This window comes from Oncorhynchus mykiss, chromosome 7, assembly GCF_013265735.2.
Source record: "Oncorhynchus mykiss isolate Arlee chromosome 7, USDA_OmykA_1.1, whole genome shotgun sequence".
NCBI classification, from domain to species: Eukaryota; Metazoa; Chordata; class Actinopteri; order Salmoniformes; family Salmonidae; genus Oncorhynchus; species Oncorhynchus mykiss.
In genome coordinates, this window is record NC_048571.1 from 82,702,296 (window position 1) to 82,723,721 (window position 21,426).

Here is a 21,426-nt window from a genome sequence, read left to right on the forward strand (position 1 = left end):
AACCTCCCCAGGTGACATCCGTAATGACCTGTGTGTCTGTCTAACCTCCCCAGGTGACATCCGTAATGACCTGTGTGTCTGTCTAACCTCCCCAGGTGACATCCGTAATGACCTGTGTGTCTGTCTAACCTCCCCAGGTGACATCCGTAATGACCTGTGTGTCTGTCTAACCTCCCCAGGTGACATCCGTAATGACCTGTGTGTCTGTCTAATCTCCCCAGGTGACATCCGTAATGACCTGTGTGTCTGTCTAACCTCCCCAGGTGACATCCGTAATGACCTGTGTGTCTGTCTAACCTCTCCAGGTGACATCCGTAATGACCTGTGTGTGTCTGTCTAACCTCTCCAGGTGACATCCGTAATGACCTGTGTGTCTGTCTAACCTCCCCAGGTGACATCCGTAACGACCTGTGTGTGTCCTGTCTAACCTCCCCAGGTGACATCCGTAACGACCTGTGTGTGTCCTGTCTAACCTCCCCAGGTGACATCCGTAATGACCTGTGTGTGTCTGTCTAACCTCTCCAGGTGACATCCGTAATGACCTGTACCTCACCTTGGAGAGAGGAGACTTCGAACGGGGAGGAAAGAGTGTCCAGAAGAACATTGAGGTGTCTGTTTACGTGCTCTACGCAGACGGAGAGATACTCAAAGTAGGTGTTGTTTTTAATTGTCTCCCCCTGACGACCGTAATACGTTACATTTGTTTTGTGTATTTAATTTACCATCAAGACTATGCATCCGTACGTTTTTAGTGTTCAGTTTATAATATGTCTGAAGACAATTAAAATAATTATATGTGGTGACTGTGTGTGCTTGCATGCGTACGTGTGTGTCTGTGATGATGGTGTGTGTGTTTATGTGTTTGTGTGTGTGTGTGTGTGTGTGTGTGTGTGTGTGTGTGTGTGTGTCTGTGATGATGGTGTGTGTGTGTGTGTGTGTGTGTGTGTGTGTGTGTGTGTGTGTGTGTGTGTGTGTGTGTGTGTGTGTGTGTGTGTGTGTGTGTCTGTGATGATGGTGTGTGTGTGTGTGTGTGTATGTGTGTGTGTGTGTGTCTGTGATGATGGTGTGTGTGTGTGTAATGACCTGTGTGTGTGTCTTCCTGTAGGACTGCATCAGCCTGGGCAGTGGTGAAGCCCACATCAGTGAATGACCTGTGTGTGTGTGTGTGTGTGTGTGTGTGTGTGTGTGTGTGTGTGTGTGTGTGTGTGTGTGTGTGTGTGTGTGTGTGTGTGTGTGTGTGTGTGTGTGTGTGTGTGTGTGTAATGACCTGTGTGTGTGTTTCTTCCTGTAGGACTGTATCAGCCTGGGCAGTGGTGAGCCCCACATCAGTGAACACCGTTCCTTTGTCCTCTACCACAACAACAGCCCCCGTTGGAGCGAGGTGGTTAAACTACCCATCCCCATAGACCGCTTCAGAGGGTCACACCTACGCTTCGAGTTCAGACACTGCTCCAGTGAGTACCGGTCTGGTCTAGAGATAATCAGTAATGTCATGATAATCGAGTGCTTTGCACGTGTGTCGAGGAAATCTCACTTTCTAACACGTATGAACACAGGAAGTTTAACACACAGCTGATCAAATTTGCGCGAAAATATTTTACTTCTGTGTTCTAGAGATTATACTGAAGACAACTCATTTGACAACTCCTACTTGCTAGACCTTTCTAAAGCCATCTACAGAGTAAAAGTTCAGCAACTCTTGAATATAGTGGAAGAGGTTAAACTTCAATGGCGCTTCTTTCATCTGTGGGCCAGCCTTTTGGGGTACATATGACACTTAGTGAGTGATTGTCTCTCTCTGTTCTTCCTCTCTGTTCTTCCTCTCTGTTCTTCCTCTCTCTTCATCCTCTCTGTTCATCCTCTCTGTTCATCCTCTCTGTTCTTCCTCTCTGTTCATCCTCTTTGTTCTTCCTCTCTGTTCATCCTCTTCTCCACAGCCAAAGACAAGGCAGAGAAGAAGCTGTTTGGCTTTGCCTTCACACCACTGATGAGAGAGGACGGGACAACGTTGTCAGACGAGAGTCACGAGCTCTATGTCTACAAGGTCAGCCTTCTTTCTGCCTCTTCTTTCCATGGTTGTTTTCCTCCTGTAGGGGTGATTCCTCCTGTAGTGGTGATTCCTCCTGTAGTGGTGAGTCCTCCTGTAGTGGTGATTCCCTATGTAGTGGCGATTCCTCCTGTAGCGGTGATTCCCTATGTAGTGGTGATTCCTCCTGTAGTGGTGATTCCTCCTGTAGTGGTGATTCCCTATGTAGTGGTGATTCCCTATGTAGTGGTGATTCCTTATGTAGTGGTGATTCCTCCTGTAGTGGGGATTCCTCCTGTAGTGGTGATTCCCTATGTAGTGGCGATTCCTCCTGTAGTGGCGATTCCTCCTGTAGTGGCGATTCCTCCTGTAGTGGGGATTCCTCCTGTAGTGGTGATTCCTCCTGTAGTGGTGATTCCTCCTGTAGTGGTGATTCCCTATGTAGTGGGGATTCCTCCTGTAGTGGTGATTCCCTATATAGTGGTGATTCCTCCTGTAGTGGTGATTCCTCCTGTAGTGGGGATTCCTCCTGTAGTGAAGATTCCTCCTGAAGTGGTGATTCCTCCTGTAGTGGGGACTCCTCCTGTAGTGGTGATTCCCTATGTAGTGGCGATTCCTCCTGTAGTGGCGATTCCTCCTGTAGTGGCGATTCCTCCAGTAGTGGTGATTCCTCCTGTAGTGGCGATTCCTCCTGTAGTGGTGATTCCTCCTGTAGTGGGGATTCCTCCTGTAGTGGGGATTCCTCCTGTAGTGGTGATTCCCTATATAGTGGCGATTCCTCCTGTAGTGGGGATTCCTCCTGTAGTGGTGATTCCCTATGTAGTGGTGATTCCCTATGTAGTGGTGATTCCCTATGTAGTGGTGATGCCCTATGTAGTGGTGATGCCCTATGTAGTGGTGATTCCCTATGTAGTGGTGATTCCTTATGTAGTGGTGATTCCCGATGAAAAACCATTGGCACGGGAGAGAGCTGTCCATAACATGTCCACAAAAATCCCCTTTCCAAGCATTACCCTTTTTTGTGTGAATTTCCCATTTATTTTGCATGAATCAAATATACAGTGACTTGCGAAAGAATTCGGCCCCCTTGAACTTTGCAACCTTTTGCCACATTTCAGGCTTCAAACATAAAGATATAAAACTGTATTTTTTTGTGAAGAATCAACAACAAGTGGGACACAATCATGAAGTGGAACGACATTTATTGGATATTTCAAACTTTTTTAACAAATCAAAAACTGAAAAATTGGGCGTGCAAAATTATTCAGCCCCTTTACTTTCAGTGCAGCAAACTCTCTCCAGAAGTTCAGTGAGGATCTCTGAATGATCCAATGTTGACCTAAATGACTAATGATGATAAATACAATCCACCTGTGTGTAATCAAGTCTCCGTATAAATGCACCTGCACTGTGATAGTCTCAGAGGTCCGTCAAAAGCGCAGAGAGCATCATGAAGAACAAGGAACACACCAGGCAGGTCCGAGATACTGTTGTGAAGAAGTTTAAAGCCGGATTTGGATACAAAAAGATTTCCAAAGCTTTAAACATCCCAAGGAGCACTGTGCAAGCGATAATATTGAAATGGAAGGAGTATCAGACCACTGCAAATCTACCAAGACCTGGCCGTCCCTCTAAACTTTCAGCTCATACAAGGAGAAGACTGATCAGAGATGCAGCCAAGAGGCCCATGATCACTATGGATGAACTGCAGAGATCTACAGCTGAGGTGGGAGACTCTGTCCATATGACAACAATCAGTCGTATATTGCACAAATCTGGCCTTTATGGAAGAGTGGCAAGAAGAAAGCCATTTCTTAAAGATATCCATAAAAAGTGTTGTTTAAAGTTTGCCACAAGCCACCTGGGAGACACACCAAACATGTGGAAGAAGGTGCTCTGGTCAGATGAAACCAAAATTGAATTTTTTGGCAACAATGCAAAACGTTATGTTTGGCGTAAAAGCAACACAGCTGAACACACCATCCCCACTGTCAAACATGGTGGTGGCAGCATCATGGTTTGGGCCTGCTTTTCTTCAGCAGGGACAGGGAAGATGGTTAAAATTGATGTGAAGATGGATGGAGCCAAATACAGGACCATTCTGGAAGAAAACCTGATGGAGTCTGCAAAAGACCTGAGACTGGGACGGAGATTTGTCTTCCAACAAGACAATGATCCAAAACGTAAAGCAAAATCTACAATGGAATGGTTCAAAAATAAACATATCCAGGTGTTAGAATGGCCAAGTCAAAGTCCAGACCTGAATCCAATCGAGAATCTGTGGAAAGAACTGAAAACTGCTGTTCACAAATGCTCTCCATCCAACCTCACTGAGCTCGAGCTACTTACAGTGCATTGGGAAAGTATTCAGACCTCTTCACTTTTTCAACATTTTGTTAACTGTTTCACTTTGTCATTTTGGGGTATTGTGATGTCATTTTGGGGTATTGTGATGTCATTTTGGGGTATTGTGATGTCATTATGGGGTATTGTGATGTAATTTTGGGGTATTGTGATGTCATTTTGGGGTATTGTGATGTCATTTTGGGGTATTGTGATGTCATTATGGGGTATTGTGATGTCATTATGGGGTATTGTGATGTAATTTTGGGGTATTGTGATGTCATTTTGGGGTATTGTGATGTCATTTTGGGGTATTGTTTGTAGATTGATGAGGTACATTTTTCATTTAATCCATTTTAGAATAAGGCTGTAACTTAACAAAATGTGGAAAAAGGCAAGGGGTCTGAATATTTTCCCAATGCACTTTAAATATGCAGTATAAACAGCTTCTAAAGATACAGTTCTATAGTAAATATGCAGTATAAACAGCTTCTAAAGATACAGTTCTATAGTAAATATGCAGTATTAACAGCTTCTAAAGATACAGTTCTATAGTAAATATGCAGTATACACAGCTTAGATAAAGTTCTATAGTAAATATGCAGTATAAACAGCTTCTAAAGATACAGTTCTATAGTAAATATGCAGTATTAACAGCTTAGATACAGTTCTATAGTAAATATGCAGTATAAACAGCTTAGATACAGTTCTATAGTAAATATGCAGTATAAACAGCTTAGATACAGTTCTATAGTAAATATGCAGTATAAACAGCTTCTAAAGATATAGTTCTATAGTAAATATGCAGTATTAACAGCTTAGATACAGTTCTATAGTAAATATGCAGTATAAACAGCTTAGATACAGTTCTATAGTAAATATGCAGTATAAACAGCTTAGATACAGTTCTATAGTAAATATGCAGTATAAACAGCTTCTAAAGATACAGTTCTATAGTAAATATGCAGTTTTAACAGCTTAGATACAGTTATATAGTAAATATGCAGTATAAACAGCTTCTAAAGATACAGTTCTATAGTAAATATGCAGTATAAACAGCTTAGATAAAGTTCTATAGTAAATATGCAGTATAAACAGCTTAGATACAGTTCTATAGTAAATATGCAGTATAAACAGCTTAGATACAGTTCTATAGTAAATATGCAGTATAAACAGCCTAGATACAGTTCTATAGTAAATATGCAGTATAAACAGCTTCTAAAGATACAGTTCTATAGTAAATATGCAGTATTAACAGCTTAGATACAGTTCTATAGTAAATATGCAGTATAAACAGCTTAGATACAGTTCTATAGTAAATATGCAGTATAAACAGCTTAGATACAGTTCTATAGTAAATATGCAGTATAAACAGCTTCTAAAGATATAGTTCTATAGTAAATATGCAGTATTAACAGCTTAGATACAGTTCTATAGTAAATATGCAGTATAAACAGCTTAGATACAGTTCTATAGTAAATATACAGTATAAACAGCTTCTAAAATGCAGTTGTATTGTAAATATGCAGTATAAACAGCTTCTAAAGATACAGTTCTATAGTAAAAATGCAGTATTAACAGCTTCTAAAGATACAGTTATATTGTAAATATGTAGTATAAACAGCTTCTAAAATACAGTTATATTGTAAATATGCAGTATAAACAGCTTCTAAAGATACAGTTCTATAGTAAATATGCAGTATTAACAGCTTCTAAAGATACAGTTATATTGTAAATATGCAGTATAAACAGCTTCTAAAGATACAGTTCTATAGTAAATATGCAGTATTAACAGCTTCTAAAGATACAGTTATATTGTAAATATGCAGTATAAACAGCTTCTAAAGATACAGTTCTATAGTAAATATGCAGTATTAACAGCTTCTAAAGATACAGTTATATTGTAAATATGCAGTATAAACAGCTTCTAAAGATACAGTTCTATAGTAAATATGCAGTATTAACAGCTTCTAAAGATACAGTTCTATAGTAAATATGCAGTATAAACAGCTTCTAAAGATACAGTTCTATAGTAAATATGCAGTATTAACAGCTTCTAAAGATAACATTCTATAGTAAATATGCAGTATTAACAGCTTCTAAAGATAACATTCTATAGTAAATATGCAGTATTAACAGCTTCTAAAGATACAGTTATATTGTAAATATGCAGTATTAACAGCTTCTAAAGATACAGTTCTATAGTAAATATGCAGTATTAACAGCTTCTAAAGATAACATTCTATAGTAAATTTGCAGGGTCTGAATACAAATGTAAATAAGGTATTTTTTTAAATAAAAAAAACAACTGTTTTTGCTTTGTCATTATGGGGTATTGTGATGTCATTATGGGGTATTGTGATGTCATTATGGGGTATTGTGATGTCATTATGGGGTATTGTGATGTCATTATGGGGTATTGTGATGTCATTATGGGGTATTGTGATGTCATTAAGGGGTATTGTGATGTCATTATGGGGTATTGTGATGTCATTATGGGGTATTGTGATGTCATTATGGGGTATTGTGATGTCATTATGGGGCATTGTGTGTAGATTGATGAGGGTGAAAAATGATTGTATCAATTTTAGAATAAGGCTGTAAGGTAACAAAATGTTGAAAAATTCAAGAGGTCTGAATACTTTCCCTAGGCACTGTATCTACACACACATGACCAGTGACCCCAACATAGTGTCCTCTAGCATACAAAACAAGTAAAAAAATAACCCTTGACAGACCGCATGATACACAACACATAAACAGGCCAAAACGGCTCTGACACCTCCCTTACAACCACTTGGAAATAAGTGCTATAAAGGTCCAATTTATTGGGTTCTGTATGTACCAAGTTTGTTTGAGCGTAGTTTTGGCTGGTCAATGAGGTAGGGTTTATCTGGCATGAACTCTGCAGTACCTCACATCCTTCTCTCCTCTCCAGTGTGACGAGAATGCTACGTTCAGTAACCACGCGTTGTATCTGGGTCTGCCCTGCTGTAAGGAGGACTTCATCGGCTGTCCCAACGTTCCCTCCAGCCTCATCTTCCAACGCAGCACGAAGGAGACCCTCTGGATCTCCACACAGCTCTCCTCCACCAAGCTCACACAGAATGGTAGGTCTCTTCTCCTCCACCAAGCTCACACAGAATGGTAGGTCTCTTCTCCTCCACCAAGCTCACACAGAATGGTAGGTCTCTTCTCTTCTCTTCTCTCCTCTCATCCCCTCTCTTCTCCTCTCCTCTCCTCTCCTCTCTTCTCTTCTCTTCTCTTCTCTTCTCCTCTCCTCTCATCCCCTCTTCTCTTATCCTCTTCTCCTCTCCTCTTCTCTTCTCTCCCCTTCTATTCTCTCCTCTTCTCCCATCCTCTCTTCTCCTCTCCTCTCTTTTCCTAATCTCTTCTCCTCTCCTCTCTTCTCTCCTCTTCTCCTCTCTTCTATTCTCTCCTCATCTCCTCTTCTATTCTCTCCTCATCTCCTCTCTTCTATTCTCTCCTCATCTCCTCTCTTCACTCCTCTTCTCCCCTTTTCCTCTCCTATCCTCTCTTCTCCTCTCCTCTTCTCCTCTCTTCTATTCTCTCCTCATCTCCTCTCTTCTATTCTCTCCTCATCTCCTCTCTTCACTCCTCTTCTCCCCTTTTCCTCTCCTATCCTCTCTTCTCCTCTCTTCTCCTCTTCCCTTTTCCTCTCCTCTCTTCGCTTCTCTTCTCGACTCCCATTCCCCACCAAGCTAGCATAGATGACTTGGCCATTGATCCTGATCTTGATTCCGCTGCCATTATGTTGTTCCCAGTGGACCTGCTTGCGTTGTTGAAGTGGAAGGCCCACCCAGACAGAGTGATGGACATCCTGGGGCGACTACGTCATGTCAGTGGAGAGGAGATCGTCAAGGTTAGAGTTTACAGGAAAAAACAAATATACATTCTGAGAAAGAGTTTAAAGGTCGTTCATATATTTAACATGTATCTTCATATCTTCATCATTTGACAGTTCCTCCAAGACATTTTGGACACCCTGTTTTCCATTCTGGATGACAACACTGACAAGTATGGTCCTCTGGTGTTCCAGTCACTGGTGAGAAACCTTCTGAGAATCTGTACTGCGTGTGTGTGTGTGTGTGTGTGTGTGTGTGTGTGTGTGTGTGTGTGTGTGTGTGTGTGTGTGTGTGTGTGTGTGTGTGTGTGGTGTGTGTGTGCGCGTACGTATGACACTGAATGCCTTTTCTCCATTAGAGGTATCCTGCGCCTGCTTGTCATCTTCCCTCCTCAGTAATAAGAGATAGTGTGTCTGTGTTTTTATTCTGAGTCCCAAATGACACCCTATATAGTGAAGTCTTGTCAAAGGTAGTACACCATTTAGGACTCTGTCTCAGTGTGTCTGGCCTGGCCCAGAGCCAGTGATTATTAGGAGCTCCCTCCCAGACAGCTGCCTGCTGCAGGGCCAGATCTCAGGGGAGTGTTTAGACTACCCCAGACTTCCTCACAACAGAGTCAAAGGACTTATCCCTCCCCTCTCCCCCCAGTCTCCCTTCTAGAGGTATATATCTGTCATGTTGGGGATGGAGAGATGATAGATGGTCAGACAGAGATGAAAGATGGTCAGACAGAGATGATAGATGGTCAGACAGAGATGATAGGTGGTCAAACAGAGATGATAGGTGGTCAGACAGAGATGATAGGTGGTCAGACAGAGATAATAGGTGGTCAGACAGACATGATTGGTGGTCAGACAGAGATGATAGATGGTCAGACAGAGATGATAGGTAGTCAGACAGAGATGATAGGTGGTCAGACAGAGATGATAGGTGGTCAGACAGAGATGATAGATGGTCAGACAGAAGGCCTTCCAGAAGGCCTTTACGGTAGAGTGGCCAGACACATGACAGCCCGCTTGGAATGCAATGGTCAAAGGTAGTGCACTTTAAGTGCAATAGGGTTGTCATGTTGGATGCACGCTCTGTGCACCCTCATCTCAGCCTGGCAAAAAATGAAACTGAAGTGGAGCTTCTGACTGGATCTCTTCTTCTCTCCCTCTCTCTCTTTCTTCCCCTCTCTCTCTCTCTCTCGCTCTCTCTCTCTCTCTCTCTCTCTCTCTCTCTCTCTCTCTCTCTCCCTCTCTCTCTCTCTCTCTCTCTCTCTCTCTCTCTCTCTCTCTCTCTCTCTCTCCCTCTCTCTCTCTGTCTCCCTCTCTCTCTCTCTCTCTCTCTTTCTGAATATCTCTCTTTCTCCTCCCTCTCGCCATCTCCCCGACACTCTCATTCTCTCTCCCCCCTCACCTCTCTCTCTCTATCTTTCTGAATATCTCTCTTTCTCCCCTCTCTCTCTCATTCTCTCTGCCCCCTCACCTCTCTCTCTCTCTCTCTCTCTTTCTGAATATCTCTCTTTCGTCTCTCTCTCTCCCCCTCTCTCTCTCTCTCTCTTTCTGAATATCTCTCTTTCTCCTCTCTCTCTCCCTCTCTCTCACCTCAGGTGTTCATCATTAATCTGCTCAGGGACAGCAAGTACTATCACTTCCGTCCCGTCATGGACACTTACATCCAGAAGCACTTTGCTGGAGCGCTGGCGTACAAGTGAGTTTCTGTTAGTTGTACCACAGACATGACACTGCTGAGGCTAACGTGGTTGAACTTGTCACAGCTGAGCCTCAGCTGGTTATTTGCTGATCAAGATCACACCTTTGTTGTAGCTGGTTTTTCTCTTCAAAGTTAAGTTAATTTATCTCCTCATCCTTCAATGTGTATGTAGTGGTTTACCATTGATCTAAAGATAATGTAGATGTGCCATTCTCAGAGAGCTTCAACATTTGTATTTGTTATGGATCCCCATTAGTTCCTGCCAAAGCAGCAGCTACTCTTCCTGGGATTTCTGTTTTTTTTTAATCTAATTTTACTGCTTGCATCAGTTACTTGATGTGGAATAGAGTTCCATGTAGTCATGGCTCTATGTAGTACTGTGCGCCTCCCATAGTCTGTTCTGGACTTGGGGACTTTGAAGAGACCTCTTGTGGCATGTCTTGTGGGGTATTCATGGGTGTCTGAGCTGTGTGATAGTAGTTTAAACAGACAGCTCAGTACATTCAACACCTCTCATAAATACAAGTAGTGATGAAGTCAATCTCCCCTCCACTTTGAGCCATGAGAGATTGACATGCATATTATTAATATTAGCTCTCCGTGTACATTTAAGGGCCAGCCGTGCAGCTCTGTTCTGGGCCAACTGCAATTTTCCTAAGTCCCTTTTTTGTGGCTCCTGACCAAATGACGGGACAGTAGTCCAAGTCTGACAAAACTAGGGCCTGTAGGACCTGCCTTGTTGATAGAAGGTAGAGCAGCACTTTATTAGCTACTGTTGTATCAATATGTTTTGACCATGACCGTTTACAATCCAGGGTTACTCCAAGCATTTCGCTACACTCGCATTAACATCTGCTAACCATGTGTATGTGACAAATAAAATTTGATTTGATTTAGTTTAGTCACCTAAAATGCCCACATTATTTATTTCAATGTTTAGTTAAGGTTTAGTGAATGATTTGTCCCAAATACAATGTTTTTAGTGTAAGTTCTAAATATTTCAAACTTAATCCACACACTCTGAAACTAACCGCAGCTCTTTGTTAAGTGTTGCAGATCATTTCAGTCGCAGTCATTCAGCTGATGTGTATAGTGTTGAGTCATCCATATACATAGACACACTGGCTTTACTCAAAGCCAGTGGCATGTTATTAGTAAAGATTGAAAAAAGTAATGGGCCTAGACATCTGCCCTGGGGAATTCCTGATTCTACCTGGATTATGTTGGAGAGGCTTCCATTAAAGATTCTGTTAGGCAGGTGTGTTCTGTTAGGCAGGTAACTAACTCTTCATCCACAATATAGCAGGGGATGTAAAGCCATAACAAGTTTTTCCACCAGCAGACTATGATCAATAATGTCAAAAACTGCACTGAAGTCTAACAAAACAGCCTCCACAATATTTTTATCATCAATTTCTCTCAGCCAATCATCAGTCATTTGTGTAAGTGCTATGCTTGTTGAATATTCGTCCCAAAAAGCATGCTAAAAGTTTGTCAATTTGTTTACTGTAAAATAGCATTGTATCTGGTCAAACACTATTTTTTCCAAACGTTTACTAAGGGTTGATAACAGGCTGATTGGTCGGCTGTTTGAGCCAGTAAAGTGGGCTTACTATTCTTAGTTAGCGGAATGACTTTAGCTTCCCTCCAGGCCTGAGGGCACACACTCTCTAGCAGGCTTAAATTGAAAATATGGCAAATAGGAGTGGCATTATCGTCCACTATTATCCTCAGTAATTTAATTTTCAGCAATTTTCTATCCAGATTGTCAGACCCCGGTGGCTATTTGTTGTTGATGGACAACAATAGTTTTTCCGCCTCTTCCACCATCACTTTACGGAATACAAAATATCAATGCTTGTCTTTCATAATTTGGTCAGATATACTTGGGTGTGTATTGTCAGCGTTTGTTGCAGACATGTCATGCCTAAGTTTACTCATCTTGCCAATGAAAAAAATCACTAAAGTAGTTGGCAATATCAGTTGATTTTGTGCTGAATGAGCCATCAGATTCAATGCATGATGGAGCTGAGTTTGCCTTTTTCCCTCAAAGTTTCCTTTAAGGTGCTCCAAATCTTTTCATTATCATTCTTTGACATTTATCTTTGTTTCATAGTGTAGTTTCTTCTTCCTTTTTATTCAGTTTAGTCACATGATTTATTTAGTCAAGTGCTTTCTCAATTTGCAGTATGTTTGCCAATCAGTTGTGCAGCCAGACTTATTTCCCATGCTTTTCGCCTCATCCTGCTCAACCATAGCATTTTTCAATTCCTCCTCAACCCACAGGGATTTAGCCGTTTTTATATTCATGTTCTTAATGGGTGCATGCTTATTCGTAATTGGAATAAGCAATTTCATAAATCTGTCAAGTGCAGCGTCTGTTTGCGCCTCATTACACACCACAGACCAGCAAAACATCTTGCATGACCTCTTATAGACTATATTAGGGCCTTTGGAACGTTGTTTTTCCTAGATATGGCTACTATATTGTGATCACTACATCCGATGGATCTGGATACTGCTTTCAAGCTAAGTAAAACATGTGATCAATACATGTTAATGATTTCATTCCTGTGCTGTTTGAAATTACCCTGGTAGGTTGACTGGTAACCTGAACCAGGTTGCAGGCACTAGTTACAGCTTGAGTGGGCAGCTTGATGAAAGCCAGTCAACATTTAAATAACCTGTAAAATAATTATAATAAAATCATTAAAATAATAACCTAATTTCAGACATGTTATCCAGAGCCTGAATGTTACTTTTCTTAAGTCTCGCTTAAAGTGCATCATACATATAGTATTTACATGAAATCCCCATCAGCACTAAAAGAAGATCCTACCATTATCTGACCTATGTTGGTTGAAAGAGACACCTGTTAATTGAAATGCATTCCAGGTGACTACCTCATGAAGCTGGTTGAGAGAATGCCAAGAGTGTGCAAAGCTGTAATCAAGGAAAAGAGTGGCTACTTGGAAGAATCTCAAATCTCAAATATATATTTTATTTAGTTACTTTTTTTAGTTACTACATGATTCGGGGCGGCAGGGTAGCCTAGTGGTTAGAGCATTGGACTAGTAACTGAAAGGTTGCAAGTTCAAACCCCCGAGCTGACAAGGTACAGAACTCTGTCGTTCTGCCCCTGAACAAGGCAGTTAACCCACTGTTCCTAGGCCGTCATTGAAAATAAGAATTTGTTCTTAACTGACTTGCCTAATAAAATAAAGGTTAAAAAAAAAGTGTTATTTAATAGTTTTCACTATTTTTCCAGAATGTTGGAAATAGTAAAAAAAATATTTTAAAAATACCTGGAATGAGTAGATGTGTCCTAACTTTTGACTGGTAGTGCATGTTGTGATGAATGGTCTTTCCTGTGTTGTGTGTCCCATCCAGAGAGTTGATCCGCTGTCTGAAGTGGTACATGGACCGTTCTGCAGAAGTGGTGAAGCAGGACCACATCCAGGAGGCCATGAGGGTAGGAGAACTCCACTGGAAGTTGTCCCTGTCCTGTTGACCCGGGGTGATGGGGGGGGGTGAAGTTGTCCCTGTCCTTTTGACCATAGACACGGGGGGATGGGGGGGGGGGGGGGGGGTGCTGAAGGTGTCCCTGTCCTTTTGACCGTAGACACTCTGGGCCCTTGTTAAATAAAATACAAGGCTCAACGTTTTTTTTTTTCCTGGTCAGAAATATGCTGGTCAGAAATAACAATCATTACATACGCAATACCTGAACAGTAAAGTTTACATTGAATGTGTTTAGGAGACTACTCAGTAAGCTAGTTGAATAAACTATGAATAAAGTTTAATCATATCAAATATGCCACGATGCAATGTAAAAGTGTTCCTTGTAAATAATATATTGTATCTGCATTAATCCGAATTATTATTAAAAAAACGGATGACAGTCTGCACCACCATTCTGTCCTTAGAAAGTATGTCTGGTTACATCCATGTCCCATGGGTCTGTCTGTGTATCTGTCCTCCTCAATCCTTTATGTCTGAAAAACTATCACAGTTGACTGAAAATAAATAAGATTTTTAATTTATTTCAAAAATATCACACCTTTCAAAGGTTTCTATGTCGTTGTTTCCCCTCCTCTTAATGTATGATAAAAAAATCATGGTAGACTGAAACCCCATCAGGGTTTTTAATACTTATCTTAATCAAATGAATTGGTTTCTAGGCCTACATTTAAGAAGGTAATGCTTTTACACGTTGTTTACAGAACCTTGATTTCCAGTTTTCACAAGTGAAAAAGACTTGAAAAGTATGGCAACGTGAGACTGACATTTCTATGCCCTCGTCTCCACTCCGCCCTCCCCCCTCATACCCCAGGCTCTGGAGTACCTGTTGAAGTTCATTATCCAGTCTCGGATCCTGTACTCCCGTGCTACCTGTGGTATGGAGGAAGAACAGTTCAGAGCCAGCATCCAGGAGCTCTTCCAGTCCATCCGCTTTGTCCTCAGTCTGGACAGCCGCAGCTCTGAGACACTCATCTTCACACAGGTTAGAGGTCTACATACGCACACACACACACACACACACACACACACACAAACATAAAGTAGTCTAGCCTAATAGTAGCCTAGCAGTAGCCTAGCCTAGCAGTAGCCTAGCATAGCAGTAGCCTAGCAAGAGCCTAGCCTAGCAGTAGCCTAGCATAGCAGTAGCCTAGCATAGCAGTAGCCTAGCAAGAGCCTAGCCTAGCAGTAGCCTAGCATAGCAGTAGCCTAGCAAGAGCCTAGCCTAGCAGTAGCCTAGCATAGTAGTAGCCTAGCATAGCAGTAGCATATCAATAGCCTAGCCTAGCAGTAGCCCAGCCTAGCAGTGGGTCAATGGTGATTAGACTCTCACCATGGTGCAGTTTTCATTACTGATCTTCTGTCCTGACATCAAGATATCTTAGATACTGTATGTCTGTCTTTAATCTCTTTTGAATGACTGACTACTTCCAGACTTCAACCAATTGATTAATTATTCCTACCAGGGAGTGAAGAGACTAGCTACTGTGTATTGTTGGCATAATCCTCATCTATCCCATCATTACATCAGTTATATCGCTTAACTCTCTTTTCAGCTCTGAAGCTGCCAAATGTTGTTTTTCAAATCTAACTACAGTAGTTAGTATCTCTTTGCTATTTCAGTTACTTTACAATCTATAGTTTGTAATGTTATCTTTTTGCTTAGTTTAATGTAAGTTCCTTAGATTAATTAACCTGTGCCACTATATTGTCTTCATTTGCCCCCCTTTGCCCACTTTTGCAACTTCCTTATGTACATGTTACCTCCTTATGTCCCCCTCCTCCGGGACCTTCCCTGTCCCCTGACTGTCCTGGTCAGACCCCTCAGGTCTCCCAGCCTGACTCTGGACAGGGACAGCCCCCCGGCCCCAACAGCTGCACTCAGGCCTGGAGCTCCAATGCTCCTCGCCCCTCTCCTCTCTCAGTAAGTAGCTACAGCCCTTCCAGTATTGGCCGTCCTCTGACAAATGTGTCCTCTGATCAATTCCGCCAGTTCACTCTGCCATGAACCACTTCCCATACCGCCAAACGACCCCTTTTACAAACAACAGGAAATCCACCTACCACTTCTCAAATCACCAACCAACCCCCCGTTACAAACAGGAAATCCACCTACCACTTCTCAAATCACCAACCAACCCCCCTTTACAAACAGGAAATCTACCTACCACCTCTCAAATCACCAACCCACCAACCAGCCCCTTTTTACAAATTACTACTCAACCAACCCACTTATCTCCTCCTAAATTACCAATCAACCCATTTTTCAAACAGCAAGAAACTCAACCTCCCTACTAATCTGCCTACCTCCTCCCCAAATCAACACCCCTTCTGCAAACTACAAGAAATAAACAACCTACGTCTCGACCGACCCTCAACCATGTCACCGACCAATCCACAGCTGAAATGAAGCCTCACACATGTTTTTGGTTTGCTTCCTTTGTGTGATTGGTTTGTTATTAACCTTTCCAGTCTCCCTCCTACTGTTTCATCATCACGTCTGCTCTCCAACCATTCACCTACCTACAACTCTATCGCGTCAATCACCTCAATCTGTGTTATGTAATGACTCTGTGTGATGCCTGTCGTGCTTGTAGAAACATCCACACTACTTTCCCCAGGACTGTCTCATTTGGACTGTAAGGCCATAGGTGATCCATGGTACCCAGTAGCTAAAGTATCAATAATACCATCTATGAATGGGGAAATCTCGAATCATTTCCGATAGGATCCCTCAATTTCAAACCTCCTAGGTACATGGTGCATATGTCGGATCTTAACTTGATTACTCTTATGTTGTGGAGAACCTTCCTGTTGAAAAAAAATAGCAGATCTCTTTCTCTACCGATGTGTACTAGTTCCTCCAGACGGTACTAGTTCCTCCAGACGGTACTAGTTCCTCCAGACGGTACTAGTTCCTCCAGACAGTACTAGTTCCTCCAGACAGTACTAGTTCCTCCAGACAGTACTAGTTCCTCTAGACAGTAACTACAACCGTACTAGTTCCTCCAGACAGTACTAGGTCCTCCAGATGGTTCAGATTCCTCCCGACAGTACTAGTTCCTCCAGACAGTACTAGTTCCTCCAGACAGTACTAGTTCTTCCAGACGGTACTAGTTCCTCCAGACAGTACTAGTTCGTCCAGACAGTACTAGTTCCTCCAGACGGTACTAGTTCCTCCAGACGGTACTAGTTCCTCCAGACAGTACTAGTTTATCCAGACAGTACTAGTTCCTCTAGACATTACTAGTCCCTCCAGACGGTACTAGTTCCTCCAGACAGTACTAGTTCCTCCAGACAGTACTAGTTCCTCCAGACAGTACTAGTTCCTCCAGACAGTGCTGGTTCCTCCAGACAGTGCTAGTTCCTCCAAACAGTACTAGTTCCTCCAGAGGACTGAGGACACTGTGTTATTAAGATTCAGTGTGGAGGAGGTGTTGTTGCCAATCCTCAAAGCCTGTGGTCTGCCCGTCAGAAAGTCCAGGATCCAGTTGCAGAGGATGGTGTCCAGACCCAGGGCTCTGAGCTTGGTGTCCAGACCCAGGGCTCTGAGCTTAGTGTCCTGACCCAGGGCTCTGAGCTTGGTGTCCAGACCCAGGGCTCTGAGCTTGGTGTCCAGACCCAGGGCTCTGAGCTTGGTTTCCAGACCCAGGGCTCTGAGCTTGGTGTCCAGACCCAGGGCTCTGAGCTTGGTGTCCAGAACCAGGGCTCTGACTTTGGTGTCCAGACCCAGGGCTCTGACTTTGGTGTCCAGACCCAGGGCTCTGAGCTTGGTGTCCAGACCCAGGGCTCTGACTTTGGTGTCCAGACCCAGGGCTCTGACTTTGGTGTCCAGACCCAGGGCTCTGAGCTTGATGATGAGCTTTGAGGGAACAATAGTGTTAAACACTGAACTGTAGTCAATGAACAGCGATTGGATATTAGCCATCAGGGTACTAGGAAGAAGAGGCCGTGTAGCCCGTCCTTTCAGCAACAGGTAAGTTCGCTGTGCTGGGAACAGAGGAGTGGATGTAGTATTCCTGATCTGGGAGGCTAAGAGATAAGTGTGTAGCTTCTGATTCACGATGCAGAAGTGGTCGTAGGTCGTAGGTCGTAGGAAATGATTGCACGAACACGAGCGCGTGTACCCTCCTCGGGGACACCATTTTATCAATTCCAGCTGCACCTTGGCGGCAATTCTAAGTATTTACCTATCTATTCAAATCCTCCTGGTGCAGGATTATTTTCCTCCAGCGACTAAATGGGTCATATTAAGATCCGACATTTGTAGTTCCTTCACAGGCCTGACAGTCTGTTTCACACCACCCCAAATCACCCACACCACACTCCCGAGCCGTCGGTCCAGTGTGGAGTATGGAACTGGTCACTCTGGCCCCCCTTCCCTATCTCTCATCTCTCTCTCACCCTCCCTCGGTTTCTCCCCAACCCCCCCCAGGCGGCGCTCCTGAACTCGTTCCCGGCCATCTTCGACGAACTGCTTCAGATGTTCACAGTCCAGGAAGTGGCAGAGTTCGTACGGGGCACGCTGGGCAGCATGCCGAGCACCGTACACATCGGACAGTCCATGGACGTGGTCAAACTGCAGTCCATCGCTCGCACCGTGGACAGCCGCCTCTTCTCCTTCCCAGGTATTTGCCACTTGGATGACATTATGAACGGAAGCTCTAAAGTTATGACCACTTTGACGCTTTACAGCAGTTTTTTGTGTTTTGGGGTTTACGATATTTCCAATCGCACTAATATTACAATATGTACGTAGATATGAGATCTACATGGAGGTGAATGGATGACATACTCATATTATCATTAACTGTTGTATTGGTCAGTTGTAGGTAAATGCTCTAAAACTTTCTCTCTCTCTCTCTGCATACCCCTATCTCTCCTCTGCTTCTCTCTCTCTCTGCTCCCCCCCCTCTCTCTCGCTCTCCTCTGCTTCTCTCTCTCTCTGCTCCCCCCCCCCCTCTCTCTCTCTCTCTCTCTCTCTGCCCCCCCCCTCTCTCTCTGCTCCCCATCTCTCTCTCTCTGCTCCCCCCCCCCCCCTCTCTCTCTCTCGCTCTCTCTCTGCCCCCCCTCTCTCTCTGCCCCCCCCTCTCTCTCTCTGCTCCCCCCCTCTTTCTCTCTCTCTCTCTGCATACCCCTATCTCTCCTCTGCTTCTCTCTCTCTGCTCCCCCCCCCCCTCTTTCTCTCTCGCTCTCTCTCTCTGCCCCCCCTCTCTCTCTCTGCTCCCCATCTCTCTCTCTCTGCTCCCCCCACTCTCTCTCTCTCTCTCTCTCTCTGCCCCCCCTCTCTCTCTGCCCCCCCCCTCTCTCTCTCTGCCCCCCCCTCTCTCTCTCTGCTCCCCCCCCCTCTCTCTCTCTCTCTCTCTCTCTCTGCTCCCCCCCCCCTCTCTCGCTCTCTCTCTCTGCCCCCCCCTCTCTCTCTGCCCCCCCTCTCTCTCTCTGCTCCCCCCCCTCTCTCTCTCTGCCCCCCCCTCTCTCTCTCTGCTCCCCCCCCCCCCTCTCTCTCTCTGCTCCCCCCCTCTCCCTCTTTGTATCTCAGAGTCTCGTAGGATCCTGCTTCCCGTGGTCCTGCATCACATCCACCTCCACCTGAGACAGCAGAAAGAGCTGCTCATCTGTTCTGGCATCCTCAGCAGTATCTTCTCCATCATCAAGACCAGCTCTCTGGTAAACTATTCTAGGCTCTATCTTCTCCATCATCAAGACCAGCTCTCTGGTAAACTATTCTAGGCTCTATCTTCTCCATCATCAAGACCATCTCTCTGGTAAACTATTCTAGGCTCTATCTTCTCCATCATCAAGACCAGCTCTCTGGTAAACTATTCTAGGCTCTATCTTCTCCATCTGTCAAGACCAGCTCTCTGGTAAACTATTCTAGGCTCTATCTTCTCCATCTGTCAAGACCAGCTCTCTGGTAAACTATTCTAGGCTCTATCTTCTCCATCATCAAGACCAGCTCTCTGGTAAACTATTCTAGGCTCTATCTTCTCCATCATCAAGACCAACTCTCTGGTAAACTATTCTAGGCTCTATCTTCTCCATCATCAAGACCAGCTCTCTGGTAAACTATTTTAGGCTCTATCTTCTCCATCATCAAGACCAGCTCTCTGGTAAACTATTCTAGGCTCTATCTTCTCCATCATCAAGACCAGCTCTCTGGTAAACTATTCTAGGCTCTATCTTCTCCATCATCAAGACCAGCTGGTAAACTCTAGTCCGTACCATACAAACAGAGCAGGTAGGTTTACACAGCCTGCCATACCGATATATTCATGTATTTTCTATGTATTCATATCTCCCCCTAGGACACCCCGGTGCAGGAGGACATAGAGATGATGGTCGAGTCTCTCCTGGATGTGCTACTCCAGACCCTGCTGGCCATCATGAGCAAGTCTCAGTCCCAGGAGGCGGTAAGAGGACAGCGCTGCCCACAGTGCACGGCTGAGATCACTGTTAGTAACTAACAATCTGCTTCTACTATCTACGTCATCCTTTCCTTGTCATCTCCCATCCTTAGCTCAAGGGACAGGCAGTACTCCGTCTTGGCAGACGTTGGAGGAACCTAAGTCCCTGGTTTTCATCCTCATCCCTCTCTCCATCTGTCACTCCACACCTCCAACACTCCTGTCCCTGCATGTCTCTCTCTCTCTCTCTCTCTCTCCTCCTCTCACTCCACACCTCCAACACTCCTGTCCCTGCATGTCTCTCTCCCTCTCTCTCTATCTCTCTCTCTCTCTCTCTCTATCTCTCTCTCTCTCTCTCTCTCTCTCTCTCTCTCTCTCCATCTCTCTCCATCTGTCACTCCACACCTCCAACACTCCTGTCCCTGCATCTCTCTCTCTCTCTCTCTCTCTCTCTCTCTCCATCTCTCTCCTCCTCTCACCCCACACCTCCAACACTCCTGTCCCTGCATGTCTCTCTCCCTCTCTCTCTATCTCTCTCTCTCTCTCTCTCTCTCTCTATCTCTCTCTCTCTCTCTCTCTCTCTCTCTCTCTCTCCATCTCTCTCCATCTGTCACTCCACACCTCCAACACTCCTGTCCCTGCATCTCTCTCTCTCTCTCTCTCTCTCTCTCTCTCTCTCCATCTCTCTCCTCCTCTCTCTCTCTCTCTCTCTCTCCATCTCTCTCCTCCTCTCACCCCACCCCTCCAACACTCCTGTCCCTCCATGTTTCTCTCTCTCTCTCTCTCTCTCTCTCTCTCTCTCTCTCTCTCTCTCTCTATCTCTCTCCTCCTCTCACCCCACCCCTCCAACACACCTGTCCCTCCATGTTTCTCTCCCTCTCTCCTTCATCCTGTTGTCTCCCCTGTCAAGTTGGAGATTTTAATATATTTTCAATCTGAGTTTAATTATTTTTGGAAGAATATAGTCATATGTTTTCACAATAATATACTGTAGTCAAATTAAAGAAATGCTTTCAGCAAGGCCCAAAATGTTTAATCTTAAATGTATTTGTTTGATATCAATGGGCAGTTTTGAAACATTTTGATAAACTTAACAATGTTCGTAACCCAGGAACCACAGTTGAATTCATTAACTAAAATAAACTAATTCAAACTAACTTACTGTACTGTCTGCTTTGAATCAAACCCCTATCCAATCATGTCTCTCATCTTCATTATCCTTACCCCCCCCCTCCCTTCTTCCCACCTGTGTTTTGATTGGTCATCGGGTGGCTCACGGGGCACTGTGATTGGCTGACATGCGTGTGCCTGTGCTCTCATTGGCAGGGAGAGTATGTGTCCTGCCTCCTATCCCTGCTGCGTCAGATGTCTGAAATCCATTTCCAACATCTGCTGGACAACTTCCAGAGCAAAGAGGAGCTGAAGGTGACAGACACACGTTTATAGATTCTGTGTTACAGCATTAAAATGTCACTGGCCTACACACAATACACCCTCATGTCAAAGTGAAATGATGTTTTCAGACATTTTTACAAATCAAACCAAATGAAAAGCTGACATTTCTTGAGTC

The 21,426-nt window shown here is 44.0% G+C and overlaps 1 protein-coding gene across 7 annotated transcripts in view; it reads left to right on the forward strand.

The window, feature by feature from the left end:
* Positions 1–21,426, forward strand: part of dock3 (dedicator of cytokinesis 3) — a 410,366-nt gene that overhangs the window by 347,896 nt on the left and 41,044 nt on the right. For all 7 annotated transcript variants that reach the window (XM_036984224.1, XM_036984227.1, XM_036984223.1 and 4 more), the window contains exons 15-27: positions 526–650; positions 1,292–1,454; positions 1,938–2,044; positions 7,308–7,479; positions 8,155–8,252; positions 8,352–8,435; positions 9,830–9,930; positions 13,324–13,405; positions 14,267–14,437; positions 17,888–18,080; positions 18,992–19,119; positions 19,758–19,904; positions 21,183–21,281. In XM_036984224.1, coding sequence (XP_036840119.1) covers positions 526–650; positions 1,292–1,454; positions 1,938–2,044; positions 7,308–7,479; positions 8,155–8,252; positions 8,352–8,435; positions 9,830–9,930; positions 13,324–13,405; positions 14,267–14,437; positions 17,888–18,080; positions 18,992–19,119; positions 19,758–19,904; positions 21,183–21,281 — 1,670 coding nt within the window. The remainder of the gene's footprint in view (positions 1–525; positions 651–1,291; positions 1,455–1,937; positions 2,045–7,307; positions 7,480–8,154; positions 8,253–8,351; positions 8,436–9,829; positions 9,931–13,323; positions 13,406–14,266; positions 14,438–17,887; positions 18,081–18,991; positions 19,120–19,757; positions 19,905–21,182; positions 21,282–21,426) is intronic.